At 41.1% G+C, this 13575-nt stretch overlaps 1 protein-coding gene across 3 annotated transcripts in view; it reads left to right on the top strand.

Moving 5' to 3' along the window:
- Positions 1–13575, top strand: part of marchf5 (membrane-associated ring finger (C3HC4) 5) — a 31359-nt gene that overhangs the window by 10035 nt on the left and 7749 nt on the right. For all 3 annotated transcript variants that reach the window (XM_032541057.1, XM_032541056.1, XM_032541054.1), the window contains exon 2: positions 3634–3836. In XM_032541057.1, the coding sequence (XP_032396948.1) occupies positions 3634–3836 (203 nt within the window). The remainder of the gene's footprint in view (positions 1–3633; positions 3837–13575) is intronic.

Genomic DNA, 13575 nt, shown 5'->3' with positions numbered 1-13575 from the left:
GACTATTTTCAAGTATTTTATAAAACTATTATACACACTATTTAGGTATGTAGCAGCTAACATAAGAATGCGCTGGTTTAGATTCTTGAACTTAGCCTCATGCAGTGAGGCACCGGGGTAGTGAACCTTCCAGCCAGTCGCATGCTGCTAATTAATTATGGAAAAGCAATATAATGTCACAGTCGGATGTACTGTGGTGAAGTCAGAAAATGTTACCACCTCAGATGTTGGACAGGCATGGAGTGGAGGAGGGCTCGGGGGTGTATTGTTCACCAAAGGAGTCCAATTAATTGGAAGATAGTACTGCAGACAGGACCAACATACTTATTGCTCCTTTCCTGTAAAAGAGGAGACATATGTTTGAGGAGGTGGAGTTTTTTTGTTATTTTTTTATTTTTTTTAAGTGAAAGCACAGTTTACTCAGATGGACCTTCACTGTGTTTGGGAGGATATATTGGGAGAGGATGTGTTGGGGTTAGGGATGTAATGATTACCGGTGTAACTGTAAACCACGGTAAAAATGTTGATTGTAACAATTAACGTTTTTATTTTAAATAAAATGATTGCGGTGGATTACCACAGTCTGGAAATCTGTGTTTAATCCTTCCCAGCTTCATCCAAGGCACCTGAAGTTGTTGCGCAGGCCCACTGCGTAACCTGCAACATGCGTTTCTTGCTTATTTGCTTATATTTCAGAACCACATCTAACTTCACATTTAATGAGACATACAACTTCATAGTTACTTCATGTTGGAGTTGTAAATAAATCTTTGTGGCTCTCAAAGTTGGACATCTCCGATTCAAGTTCTTACTGGACCCCCTATAGAGGGCCAGTGTTTCAGTTGCCAGCTTTCAATAGTTTTTACAAGCCTATTGTCTATATTTTTGCTATATAATAAACCGTCACATTTTATGAAATGATTTCAGCTTGTGTAGACTCATCAGTGCTTTCTGAAAATATTAAACACACTTTTAAAATACCGTGCTAATACTGAAAACCATGATAATTTTGGTCACTATAACCGTGAGTTAAATTTTCATACTGTTACATCCCTAGTTGGGGTGCTTGTGGGCAGAAGGAGGGATGTTAAATCATGGTTTGGCTTGAGTCCAGAGAGAGGCATTTGTCTGGATGTCACACACAAGGGAGACTGTGTCCTCAGTTTGTCTCAAACTAAGCCCTCCTTGTGTTTTTACTGCATTTCCTAGCTGTGGTTAATCAGAATATTGTGTGCGCTCACACAGGAATGCCCTGGTGAATTTAGGTTTGAGTAGTAATGTGTTTTTAGTCCAAAAAGCCAAAAATGTCAAAAGACTGTAGCTAGGGGCAATGCAAATGGCCATAGAGACAGACTTTATCAAGTTATTGCCATGTGTAATATGAAATATTACAAGGAAAAATAAAAAAAAGTTTTAATGAGAAATGTAGGCCTGTTTCTAGTTTAACCCTCTGAGCCCGAGACACTCGCCCACAAGTAAAAAAGTACCTCTGATTCATAGTTTAATAACTTTTGAACCATACAAGCGATTTACTCACTTTTGGTTTTGTTTAAATCCTGACGTTTTCGCGTTTACAGCGGTCTTTTCCCTGTCTTTCTAGCCTCTACAGGGGATTTTCTATCCAGCCTGGAACTTCAGCCTCTTTGGGCTTTAAATCCGTACTGTTATATCCTAGATTGATTCACTTTATGTCCATAATTCATCGCGTTTTGGCTCATTTCTGCCGCTGGCTCGCTCCTCCATCTCTGCCCTGTCTCTCCCGTCTATTGTTTCAGGAAGTACATGCCCATATATGGGAGATAAAGGCACCCCTCTTGTATGGAAGGCCAGAGGGGACAAAATGCCTATATACTCTATGGAAGGCCAAATGGTGCACTATTTAGACACATATTTGCTTGTATAACATTGCTGTGGGTGTAATATCAATAACTATGACATTATTATGTTATTATTGGCATAAGTAAATGTCATGAGAGCAAAACGTCTTGACTTTTTTGGAAAAAATGCATGTATTTTCTCAACTGTATAAATTATAATTATTTCTTCACAGTGTGACTCCCAAGACATATGAGAAGTGTTTTAGAATGGAAAATGGCTTAGGTATTATCTGTCTGTGATATCAATACATATCTGGAAGATTCATTTATATATTTATCTTTAAGGCCCTACAACCATTTTTAACATGCAAGTGACCTCACTGCAACCCAAATATTCTAATAACCCAGTTTGTCCTAAAAAAAATGATGTTCATATCTTGACTGTAGACAACAGGGTTGATGTTTTACAAGCTTTTTTATAAAATAAATCCAGTCGGAAATTAAACTGTAAAAATGGCCTCAGGGCCCCCAGGGTTAATAACCAATTTGTTAATAACTTTGAGAAATTGCTATTGGAGGGTGATTCCTAAACTCCTTGGTTTTTGTTCCTGACATAAGAGAAACCTGCTTCCCAAAGGTGTGGTATCGGGAAAGGGAGTACAATCTTGACTGCAGAAAGACTCCAATAGATTAAGCTTAATGCACGGCACAAATGGGGGGGAGGGGGAGAGAGAGAATAATTACGCACAAAGCAACACATGATACATAAAAAGTCACTGCTTGTCCCAAATCAATCATGTACAAACACTGATGGACAAAGTCAGACGCACTGACAGGACGTGAGCTGAGCCATAACGTTAGTGGAGACAGGCGCCTTGTTTCTTTAGACTAACTATATTAGCCTGGCTGGTAACGGCTTTCTGTGTTGAAAAATGGCCGGGAAATGTTGTTAATGTTGCATTAATCAGGTGATTTGCATTGTGCATCTGCACCTGTGACCAAAAACGCGTGAAAATAGTCTGTATGTCGACTTCTCGCACACGCAGAACAGAAATTCTGGAGAGCAAGTTTTTTTTTTTTTTTTGTATTTTTTTTTTTTTTATAAACACTTAAAAGGTTTAATTTTATGACTTCATCATCCAAAATGTTTTAATTAACAAACAAAAACCAACTGACACAAGTCCTTCTTCCGACAGCGTCAGCCTCCTACTGCAGTTTCAGGCTGTGCCAAAGTAATAACTAATGCCAAATGCAGATATGCAACCACACTTGTTCGTAGAGAATACCTAATTAATAAGGCATATGATCAAAGTTCTTGAGACCTTCACATGTGCATTTATTCAGTTCATTGTTCCTGCCATGTATAAACGTGTGCAGGCCAGTTAGGAATTTTCAACATGTCAGTCTTATGATGGAATGGAAAAAAAAGTTAGTTTTACCCGTTGTATCAAAAACATATCGAACCATGACCCCAAAACAGAGGTACGCATCGAACCGTGGATTTTTTGTACACTTACACCCCTAATGATCACATGCAAAGGCAGTTTTTTTCCCTTTCGGAATGCTGGAGAGCTGCTTGGGTTTTGGATTTAGAAATGCACAGTCTCTAAGTACTCTGGTTGTGTCTCTTCTAAAGGCACATTATCAGTTGGCATGAGCTGTACCACAACCGTTCTGTAGTTATTTGTTCACACTTTAAGGAAATAATTGTAAAACTGATTTTACGCAACTATCAGTGTCTGATTCAATTAGAAATCAATAGCTTTTTTTCAGTTTTATCAGGGCAAATGTGTTTCATTGTCTTGTTTGTTTTTAGGAGCTGCTGGGTGTGCTTCGCCACAGATGAGGATGACCGCACAGCAGAGTGGGTGCGTCCGTGTCGCTGCCGGGGCTCGACCAAGTGGGTTCACCAGGCCTGCCTGCAGCGCTGGGTGGACGAGAAGCAACGGGGCAACAGCACCGCACGCGTGGCCTGCCCGCAGTGCAACGCAGAATACCTCATCGTCTTTCCCAAACTGGGTGGGTTGCATCTCACACAGGCTCAAACTAAGACTGGGGAGATAAGCGGTAGGCTTACGTATAAAGTAACATGGCATTGGCACATGAGTTTTCTTTTAGGGCCATGATGCTTCATCACTGCTGATCAGGGAGGGCGAGTGTCTGTTTGCTGTATAGCACTAAGATAGTTTGAGAAACTGCCTAAATGTTTCCAACTCATAATTCTGAGCAAATTTACATGTAAACAGACTGCTGAAGCTCCTCTTTGAGGGCGCCTGCAACTGTACCAAAGCTCTGAGCAATTCAGTCTGTCTAGCCTGAGTGCATGTGTATTTACTCTGAAGCTTATGCTTCTGTTGTGAACTGGGTAAATATTTCCTTTCAACATGACGACGAACAGAAGGGTGCTCCTTGTTTTGTGGCTTAGCTCCTAGCTGATTGACCAGCAGCATTTAGGAGAAGTGGCTGGCTCAATTATTCTGACACGTTAAAGTGACAAGGGCTTCAATTGTTTCTAAACACCAGTTATGACTCATAAAGTGAACATACGCATACACGATTATGTTCATTTGGTCAGCACCTCCCTTCATACCTCATGTTTTTGCACAGCAATTTGCAGTGACAGAAACATATTCTAGGTACAGCAAAATGAATAGTTCATCCCTTTTTAGGTTGAAGTTTTACAGCCAAATGCCAAACCCTGAGACACATATTGTTAATAGTGCACAGTTGCTACTAGATCACCTATCAGCTGCTTTGCCACTGCCAGTTCAACCTCAAAGAGAGAAGTTGCAATTTGAGGCAGTTGCAGGCCTCAAGACAATGTTAGTGTGGAGGAGGCCTGGCCCATATGGTAAAAAGGTTCATGTTTATTTATAGTGACCAAGGCTGAGCTGTCAGTCACTTTGGTGCTACTGTATAAACAGAATGTTCAGTTTAGCTTCTTTATACACGTCCTCCCCCTCAGTAAATAACAAAGTGAATGTCTCTATCTTCCTCAGAGAGCTGATCTGTCAGGCCCATTGCTTTTTTAGATTTAAAGTTGTGTTAATTGGGTCACAGGTCCCAACAGGTCTGTTAATTAGTGCTGTATCAACCCTTCCATACAGAAAATAAAAAAACATCCTGTAGAGTAATCAAACAGGCCCTGAGAACACAATGATAAGTAATAATTAAAATATCACATTTATTGGCTCACAAAAATACCTTTGCAATACATTACAAAAACAATTGGATCTGAAATAAGATAGGGCGGTTGACAAGGTTCCATCAAGCTCAGCTGTGAAATTGGAAAGACTAATAACATAGGGTTTGAGTGCGGATTTCTTTTTTACATTTAACAAAATCTTTTCAACTTATGTTACAGAAATAAGGTTTATAGGCTTTAGTGGAAGTGGGTTGGTAGTGTAAACAACATTGGGTGTCTATTATTTTGCACGCCCAGTGTTTGTTGTAGTTAAAGAATAACTATATTATAGTATAGCAACGAGGAAAGCACAAATGTATTGATAGTGAAGCCCTGTCTGACTTGTTGCCAAGCAACATGGTAAAATTAAGTCACAGTCTGCTGTATTAGAAGAAATGTCTCAGTCAGGGATACACTGGGTATTCATGTACCTTGTCCCACTGTGGTTTAATTAATAACAGATTATAGTGCTGAAATCAAAGAACATTCAAGAGGCCTGAACAGTGTATCTTTTATTGTAAGTATTTTCTAGGGTAATACCAACTTTGAGCTAAATTAAATGCATTTTTGGCTTATATATAGGCCTTTTTATTAAAGGAAAATGAGAGAAAAGCAAAGGGCTGCAGGTTGGAACCAAATCCGCGGCCACTGCGACAAGAATGAGCGTCCATTTTTTTTCAAAGGCTCACCATTCGATTAAAAAAAAAAAAAAAAATCAAAAGAAAATCCTCATTTAAAAAAATCACAGTATTGTCATAGTATACACAGCATTACCAAACAAATGAAATTAAAATATGAATTGATTTTTGAATAGAGCTTTTTTTTTTTTTTTTTTTTGCACACTCCTATTAACCAGGCACCCCAAATGCACATCTTTTCTAATTTAGTCCGAGAGAACTCATCTGACTTTTTGCACAAACGTGTGCAATTAAATGTTAGTCTCAAGCACATGCTGTGGCAATGAGAAACATGAACTGAGTCTTTTGAAGTCACGAGTTTAGACGCATTGCTTCAGTGTTTTTTCAGTGTGCCACGTCGTTATTTTTAACCAGCGTTTTTTTTTTTTTACTGGCCGGTGATGAGTTGTGGCCCAGAAGGTAAAATGTTTACCCTCAAGCTCATTTGTCATGTGTTTAAAAACAGCAATAGAGCATCATGATGGATGGGCCAGTGGTTTATTTTGAAAGGGAACTTCCTCTTTACTGTGGCGGATCTGCTGAGTGATGGCGCCCTTAGAGAATGATACAACAGTCTTCTGCCACAGTAAGTGTTTATTTACTTAGGGCGTGATCTAAGCAACCAGAGGCTTGTTACCTTTTGATTTAGCCGTGTGTAACTTCCTTTGGTTTTCCTTTAGTTTAGATGAGACTCTGACTACGTTTAAACATAATATTCAGGTTTTTGCCCTTATTCTGAAAACACAATATTTTCGACTGAGCTAGACATTGCTAATGAAAGTGAATTTTCTACTTATATTCCCGTTTTCATGTTGCCGTGCAAAATAAGATTATTTTTTTTCCCCGAAGTTTACCAGTGGTGGTGGACTTGTTGGACCGTGCAAACACGGCGTCCCTCTTTCATTTCTTCAACCAGCTTCTTGAAAAGGTCGTCGGAGCGATGGGTGCGTAGATCCAAAAACCTGTTGATAGTCTTTGGATATCAGCAGCAACCATGGCACAGCACAGAGCCGACCATAAGCCTCTGGTAAAAACTCAGATTGAGACGCGCATTCCGAATGCGATGTATACATTTCCCAATTATTGGGGGTATTTTTTGTACTTTATTTTTGACAGGACAGATGAGAGAGAGAGAGAGAGAGAGAGACCCACATAATACCGGGATATCCCACATGAAAAGGCCATATTTGCAATATCTAACCGGAAAATGCTTTTTACATGACCTGTATCAAATTCCGAATATTGTCCAAGTCTGAATAATACTGGAATATTGGTGTGCATGTAAACGTACCGTGTGGGGATCTGTTGGGAAGAGACTACATTGAAGAGAAAACTTAGTTTTGTGTTTTTAAGTGAGAGAAGTGTCTAGTAAGGTTCAGACGGTCCCTTGGGGGAAAAACAGGAGGTCTAATCATACCACTAGGAGTCATTCTAAATTGTGCTAAAAGCACCTAATGCTGCTTTTACTGAGGGACTGAGAGAACTCCTTGGATAAGCGAAGGGGCAGAGGTAACCCTGTTGCTGTGACTGACATGTTTAAAGTTTGAACTTATAATGACGTCGGTGAGTGGTTGACAAGTAATGTCTTTGTGAATGTGAAATCAAATATCCATGGATACTCATGAGCGTGAGGAACAAAGTAATTATGTAGAAAGATTTTTTTTTAAAAGAGTCGTAGACTAATGTTACTTCCAGTAAAACACTGATGCCCTAATTCTACATTCAGCTTGACTCTCACCAGATAACTGTCTTTGGCATAATAAAATATTCCGACAGATGGCTGAGTGCATCAGTGTCCAGTGTCAACGTCGTGCAGAGTTGCGCAAATGATCTCTTATTGGATTGTTTTTGATTTGTTGGTGAGCTGATTGCATCTCTAACTTGTTAATCATCAAAATGCTTTTAAAATGTCATTATCTTGTTTTTCCAAGCCACATTGCTTACAGCAGCTGAGGCTTTGACTCACTCCTTGATCAAAATCATAAGACTGACCTAAAGGTGTTTTTAACCTGCCAGATATAGAAAGCTACCCATTCCCACCCATTATAGGGGAGATAAAAGAGTACGCTGATTGAAAGTGGATTAAATAGCTGTAGTGTGTTGATTTCAATGTCTAACCCAGCAGTACCCACACTGTTTGAATACTTTTGTCATAGACAAACCTGTTTTGCTGCCTAACATCAAAGCAACTAATGGCAACCATCTTTCAAAATAATTTAGATTTTTACTCTACTACTTAAACCTGATTTATTCTATTTTAACCAGAACTATTGGATTTCTAGCCACTACTTTCTGAACAACGAAAAGGTAAACCTTTCCACTTGCAGTTGAATGTATCAGGACTGGTGTACCTGCAGATGGGTGTACCTGAGAGGCGCTTCATCCACAGGGGATACGTGTTTTTTTTTCCTGATCCATTTGGCAAGTGTCAAAGGCGAGGGAGGTGTGCAGAGATGCTGGATCTGTCTGTGTCTAGGAGAGGGGACTGGGAGTGAAATTGGGTCACGGGAGGAGCTGACGGAGCTGCTTATCAAAGGCTGACGGAGCAGAGTGGAGATGAGTAGTGTTACGCCGACTGATGAATCCGTGAAATCACAGCTGTCCTCCAGTGTTTCCCCGTGACTTAAACGTCACATCACGCGTCATCAGAACTCTGGTCGGTGATGGTGACATTTCTAGTAGAACAGGGACAGGATGTGCCTTAGACCTGAGCCTTTCCAGCTGAGCACCACATGCAAAAGTTGCAAGCTGATTTGCATAATGTCAGCCTCGGGGTCAAGCTGCATTTGCAAACTACTTGGGTTTGTTACTTGGATTACTAAGGATTTTACCACATTGTGGCTATTTTTGGTATTTAATTTTCATTCAAATTTTCTTTTACATGCTGTAATGATTTGTAATTTTTAAGTACATCTTCCAGCAATCCAACGTATTCTGCATTCAGTGGTTAGGTAGACAGATGGACGCTTGAATGGCTTTACTATATATTGTTTCAGATGAATAATATGACTTATACCCATACATGCAGAAGAGCACAATTCTCCACCTCTTAGCTAAGATTGTTTTTGTGCCGTCTTGAGTTCCAATCTCTAGCTCTGGGCATTAGTGCACTTCAAAGTGAGCCGGAGACGTGGCATTGTCTGTTTTGCCGCATCATTGCTGCTGTATTCTATTTTCTTGTTTTTTTTTTGAAGTTCTATAGACACAATTCTAGCTTATAGTTGTATTTGCTTGTTATACAGACAGTCACTTATTCCATGTGTCTTGTGTTTAATTAAAACCCTTTTAATCTCAATTAACAATTACTTTTTTAAAGTATAATTTTAGTAGCTTGGCTTCACAAGCGGTGTATGCTGCAGCTTTAATTAGTTCTAGAATATTAACAACTTGACAGTTTGGTGAGACCACTGGCATGACAGCGTTGTATCTGGCTGATGGAGGTAAAGCTGTGGACCGGTAGAGCCAGGGAGCGCTGTTGGTAAACTGCCACAGTAGTTTTTTTTTTTTCTCAGGGTTGCTGCTGAGGCCTGCTGATTTCTACAGACTTGACGGGCATTACGCATGTTTTGCTCCCAGGGTGGGACCCTTGCCTGCTGCCAGACCTAGTGGGGGTGGGTTTGAAGCCACAGATTACCCAGGTTTTTAATCATTTTCACTGACTTTTTGCACAGGAGATGGCAACACACAGAGTAGGGTAGGTATAAGCTGTTCTGGCCCCATTCCCACCAGCACCTGCTGCAGAGCCAGCCGGTAATGTTAATTTTGCTGCACATATAACTCCTGAGGACGGCGTGTCCTTGCTGCTCCTTCTTCTTAGAGAGTAAACAAGCCAGCTGGAGAAGTGTGCCCGCATGCTTCACTCCTCCCTCCCCCCCCCCCCCTCACTTTTTAATTATCTTAATTATGGAATCTGCTGCCAGTGACTGAAATGAATTGCGCTGCTCTCCATGCTGCCAGCAGCCATTAAGGGGCGACCCAGTTCCCTCAGCCCTGCGATGGCATAATGCTTAGGAAGGGAGAAAAACGGAAGAGATTCCAACGCTGTCATCAAAATATGCCATATTAGTGCTCTCAAGCAATGCAAGATCAATCCAGTCGGCACACACAGGTGCAATAAAAGAAAAGCTCTTGAAAGCATCAAAAGGCTGGCAGTGGACGAGGGAGAGCTTCTGTGTTTATGAGTACTTTAGAAATGAAAGTGTGGGTGTGTGGGTGTGTGGGTGTGGGTGGGTGAGTGGGTGGTTGCTTGCTTGCTTGCTTGAAAAGTGCCAAATGCTTCTTGCTTGCTTTGGGCTCCTTCCTCAACAAGTGGCCAGGAGCCTTGCTGTCTAAAGAGAGAGGCCTTAAAATACTGCACAGAACTGCGCTCTGCACTCAAAACTTTTAGAGTGAATATACTCGGCTGCAGAAATAGGTGTACAGCTAACAGTGACTGAATTGTATACTACAACTTGTGGCAAGCACTTATGGGTAACAGCCTCACGGTGGCCTGGCTGTGCAAACAGCTTGATGAAGTCTGTCTTATGTCCTAACTGTTAAAACCCGTAACCCCCAAATATGGGGTTATTTTAGAAAGCTGCTGCTCTTTTTACACTTTGTGTGTAGGCTAGTGTAAACGACGTATTTACAGTTTTGGTCTTGTCACTTGGATTTCTTCCGCAGGCTCATGAAGACGTATCTGCTTAGGTGTTTGCGTTCAATCAGTCCACGTCTTTAAATGACAACTTGGCGATGGCAGCTCTAGCTGTAATCCCCCGCCAACAAACTGTAACCAACTGCAGCACAGTCACCCTTAACTTAAAGTGATGGAAGCTCTTTGTTCTCCAAGTTTGAGCAGTTGTTTTTTTTTTTACTTGCTGTACACCAGCCTGGTAGCTTAAATAAAATGAGATAATAAATGTATCAATCTGCTGCTGACGTGGCCAGAAAGAAGTGCTCTTAAACCGAGCCCTGCTTTCACAAGGACCAATGACTTAGCACTATTTTTTTAACATCACTCCACTGCTTTATTTCCCAATTAATAACATTGAGTTATTAGTGCTGTCAAATGATTAATATATTTAATCACATTAATATCAGTTAACTTGCAATTAAAGGTGCTCTAAGCAATGTCACGGGTGTTTTTAGGCTACACCATTTGTTATCACAGCAAACATCTCCTCACTATCTGCTAGCTGCCTGTCCCCAGAACACACTGTAATAAAAACCTGGTCTCTGTAGACAGCCAAGGGTCTACAAACACCAACAAAAACAAACCGTGCCCACCTGCTGCCACGAAGCACCAGTGTTCCAGCCAATTGGGGAATTGGCATCAGCTGTGGCCTGGCCATCAAGTGGTATTTCAGACTGGACGTGCTGCGACGATAGCTCAGCACAAAACACACAGATCACTTTGGTCTCGTCTATGGAACCATTTGGCAACTTTTAAAAAGTAAACTTTCCGTTCAGAATCTTAATCATTTCGGCGTCTCCACTTCGGCTCGCCATCCACTCAAAACATGACGTACTACTACAAACAAGTGTGTGTGCCTGTTTTGTTTCTGGTCTAGCTAGATCCGGTGTGGTGGTGTAGTTTTTCTAACGTTACAAGTTGCAACAGCATGTGGGGAAAAAAAACTACATAGTTTGCTAGGCCAAAAAGAACGTTAATATTGCAGTTTAAAAATGGACTTCTCTAAAATGGGTTTGCGTTAACGCTGTTAATAGCGCGTAACTAACCGCAGATGGATGGATGGATATACTGTATACACACAATTTTCGTGTCATTCAATTTATTGGGAAACCTGTCGAGCTTTGGATTTCTTCACATTCGTGAGGCTGTTGTAAAAGCAATCCTGAACAGAGTGTACTGAATGGTTTAGTGTTGCAGGGTTTCCATACCATGTACATAGTCCATCTTACCTATAGTATAATCCTAAAAGTTAGCGCTACACTGCAATATTAGAACAGAGCTGTTTTATATAAACATAAAGCTGGAGCAAACATTTTAGCCAACTCATGGAACTACACAGCTAGCTTTAGCTGATTAAATCTGCTACTGACCGTTCAGTCATTTCAGCTGATATCGTTAAGGGAGCCTGCTTTTGGCTATCACTGTGTGAAATCAAGGACTCATTGATTAAAAAATGTATTTAAAGTTGTATATCTGCCACGTTATCATTGGACACTGCACATTTACCATGCAAGAACAGAAAGCTTGAAAAATAAAGGTAACTAAGGCTTACGTACTGGCAAAGTCTCATGTGACATACCCCACTTTGGCAGAAAATGTTGTGTAGGACAACATTAATTACAGCAAGGTGTTTTTGAGAAAATATTTTTTAGGGCCTTTTAAAATCTTTTCCTGCAGCTTAGTTTAGAGTTGCACTGTGACCCAGTGCTGTGCTCTGTGCTGTCCCCACCCCGCTCTGCTCCCTCCGACTCCTGGGCTAGTTATTAATAGGCCGTGGATGGTCTGTCTGAGTGAGGAAATCAGGTTGCCTTCCTGTAAATATTGCATGATTTCCCCCGAGTCAGCCTGGAATGCCAGCGAGGAAGATGCAGCGGAGTTTTTTCTTAAGTTTTTATTTTTTAGGTCTTGCCCCTGAGCTGATGTCAGGCAGCTGCTCTGAAGACGTGTCTGGACTTCAGATTAATCCTTATGTTTATCTAGATTCATCCCAGCTATTTTAATCCAGGAAGAACCAGGCTGAGATGCCCCGCCCTGTAAATCAGTAAACATGCAATTACAAGGTGTGTGCCATACCTGACATGCTTCAAAGTCTTTTCTTTAACCTTCACATGACTGCATTGTTGTCATTTTTTTGTTGCACGAAAAGGCTGTCACCAAAAGGAAGATCACTCTTTTGACGTCATGTGCTCATGTTAAATGAGTGTGCCTTCAGCTCTTAACGGAAGGCTTTGTTCGGTAAAGGTCCGCAATGACCTGTGCCTTTTTTCTGTAGATGAATTAGACGCATATGTCTCGAGTTTGGATGCGTCTGTAGTTCCAGTGTTTTTTTGTTGTTTTTTTTACCTGCAGGAGTCTCATGACCCCTGCTGTAAACTCACACACTGTTCACTGGCACTGACACAAATGTGTCTGACTTTTTGCCAGTGACGGGATGTTCATGCGTGGATTTACATTAATCTTTTTGCACGGATTCACTGGGATTAGATTAAAAAAAAAAAGTGAATTAAAACAGTGGATCGGATTTCACCATATTTCTGATAAAATACTAAATAGTTTTTAGTTTTAGCCATACATTTTTGACCTTGTAGTAATAAAATGGACTGGTATGGTAAAATGGCAAACTGACAGCAACTAAGACTGAATACATGGTTCGGGTTATGTGCTAAGAAAGGGCCCAAAGGTCACATGTAGCTCTTTATGACAAATGTCACAGAGCTAGACATCTGAACTGGTTTGCAAACTGTATTATACAATACATTATACTTAAATTAGTAAACTGCACTATGAAAATTGCCCACATGAAATATTAAGCACAGATGTAATAATGGCATATGTGATATATAGCAGAGAGACAGCAGTGTTCGTTCAGTCTGACGGCCGCTGGAAGGAAAGATCTGCGGTATCGGTCCTTTACACAGCGGGGGTGGAGCAATCTGTCACCGTCTCCAGGGCTGACCGGGTGTAGTTTACGGGGTGTGACTCATGGACCAGCATAGCTGTCAGTTTAGCCAGGACCCTTCTGTCAACCACCTCCCTCACAGAGTCCAGAGGACGGCCCAGGACGGAGCTGGATCACTTGATCACCTTGTCCAACCTTTTTCTGTCCCTCTCGGTGATGCTGCTGCTCCAGCAGACCACAGCGTGGAGGATGGCTGATGCCACCCCTTAGTCATGGAAGGTCTTTAGGAGGGGCCCTGTCCCTCCAAAGGACCTTAGTCTCCTCAA

This window comes from Etheostoma spectabile, chromosome 17, assembly GCF_008692095.1.
Source record: "Etheostoma spectabile isolate EspeVRDwgs_2016 chromosome 17, UIUC_Espe_1.0, whole genome shotgun sequence".
In the NCBI taxonomy this organism is placed as follows: domain Eukaryota; kingdom Metazoa; phylum Chordata; class Actinopteri; order Perciformes; family Percidae; genus Etheostoma; species Etheostoma spectabile.
Note: the sequence above shows the minus strand (reverse complement) of the source record. Positions and strands in the feature narration are given on the sequence as shown.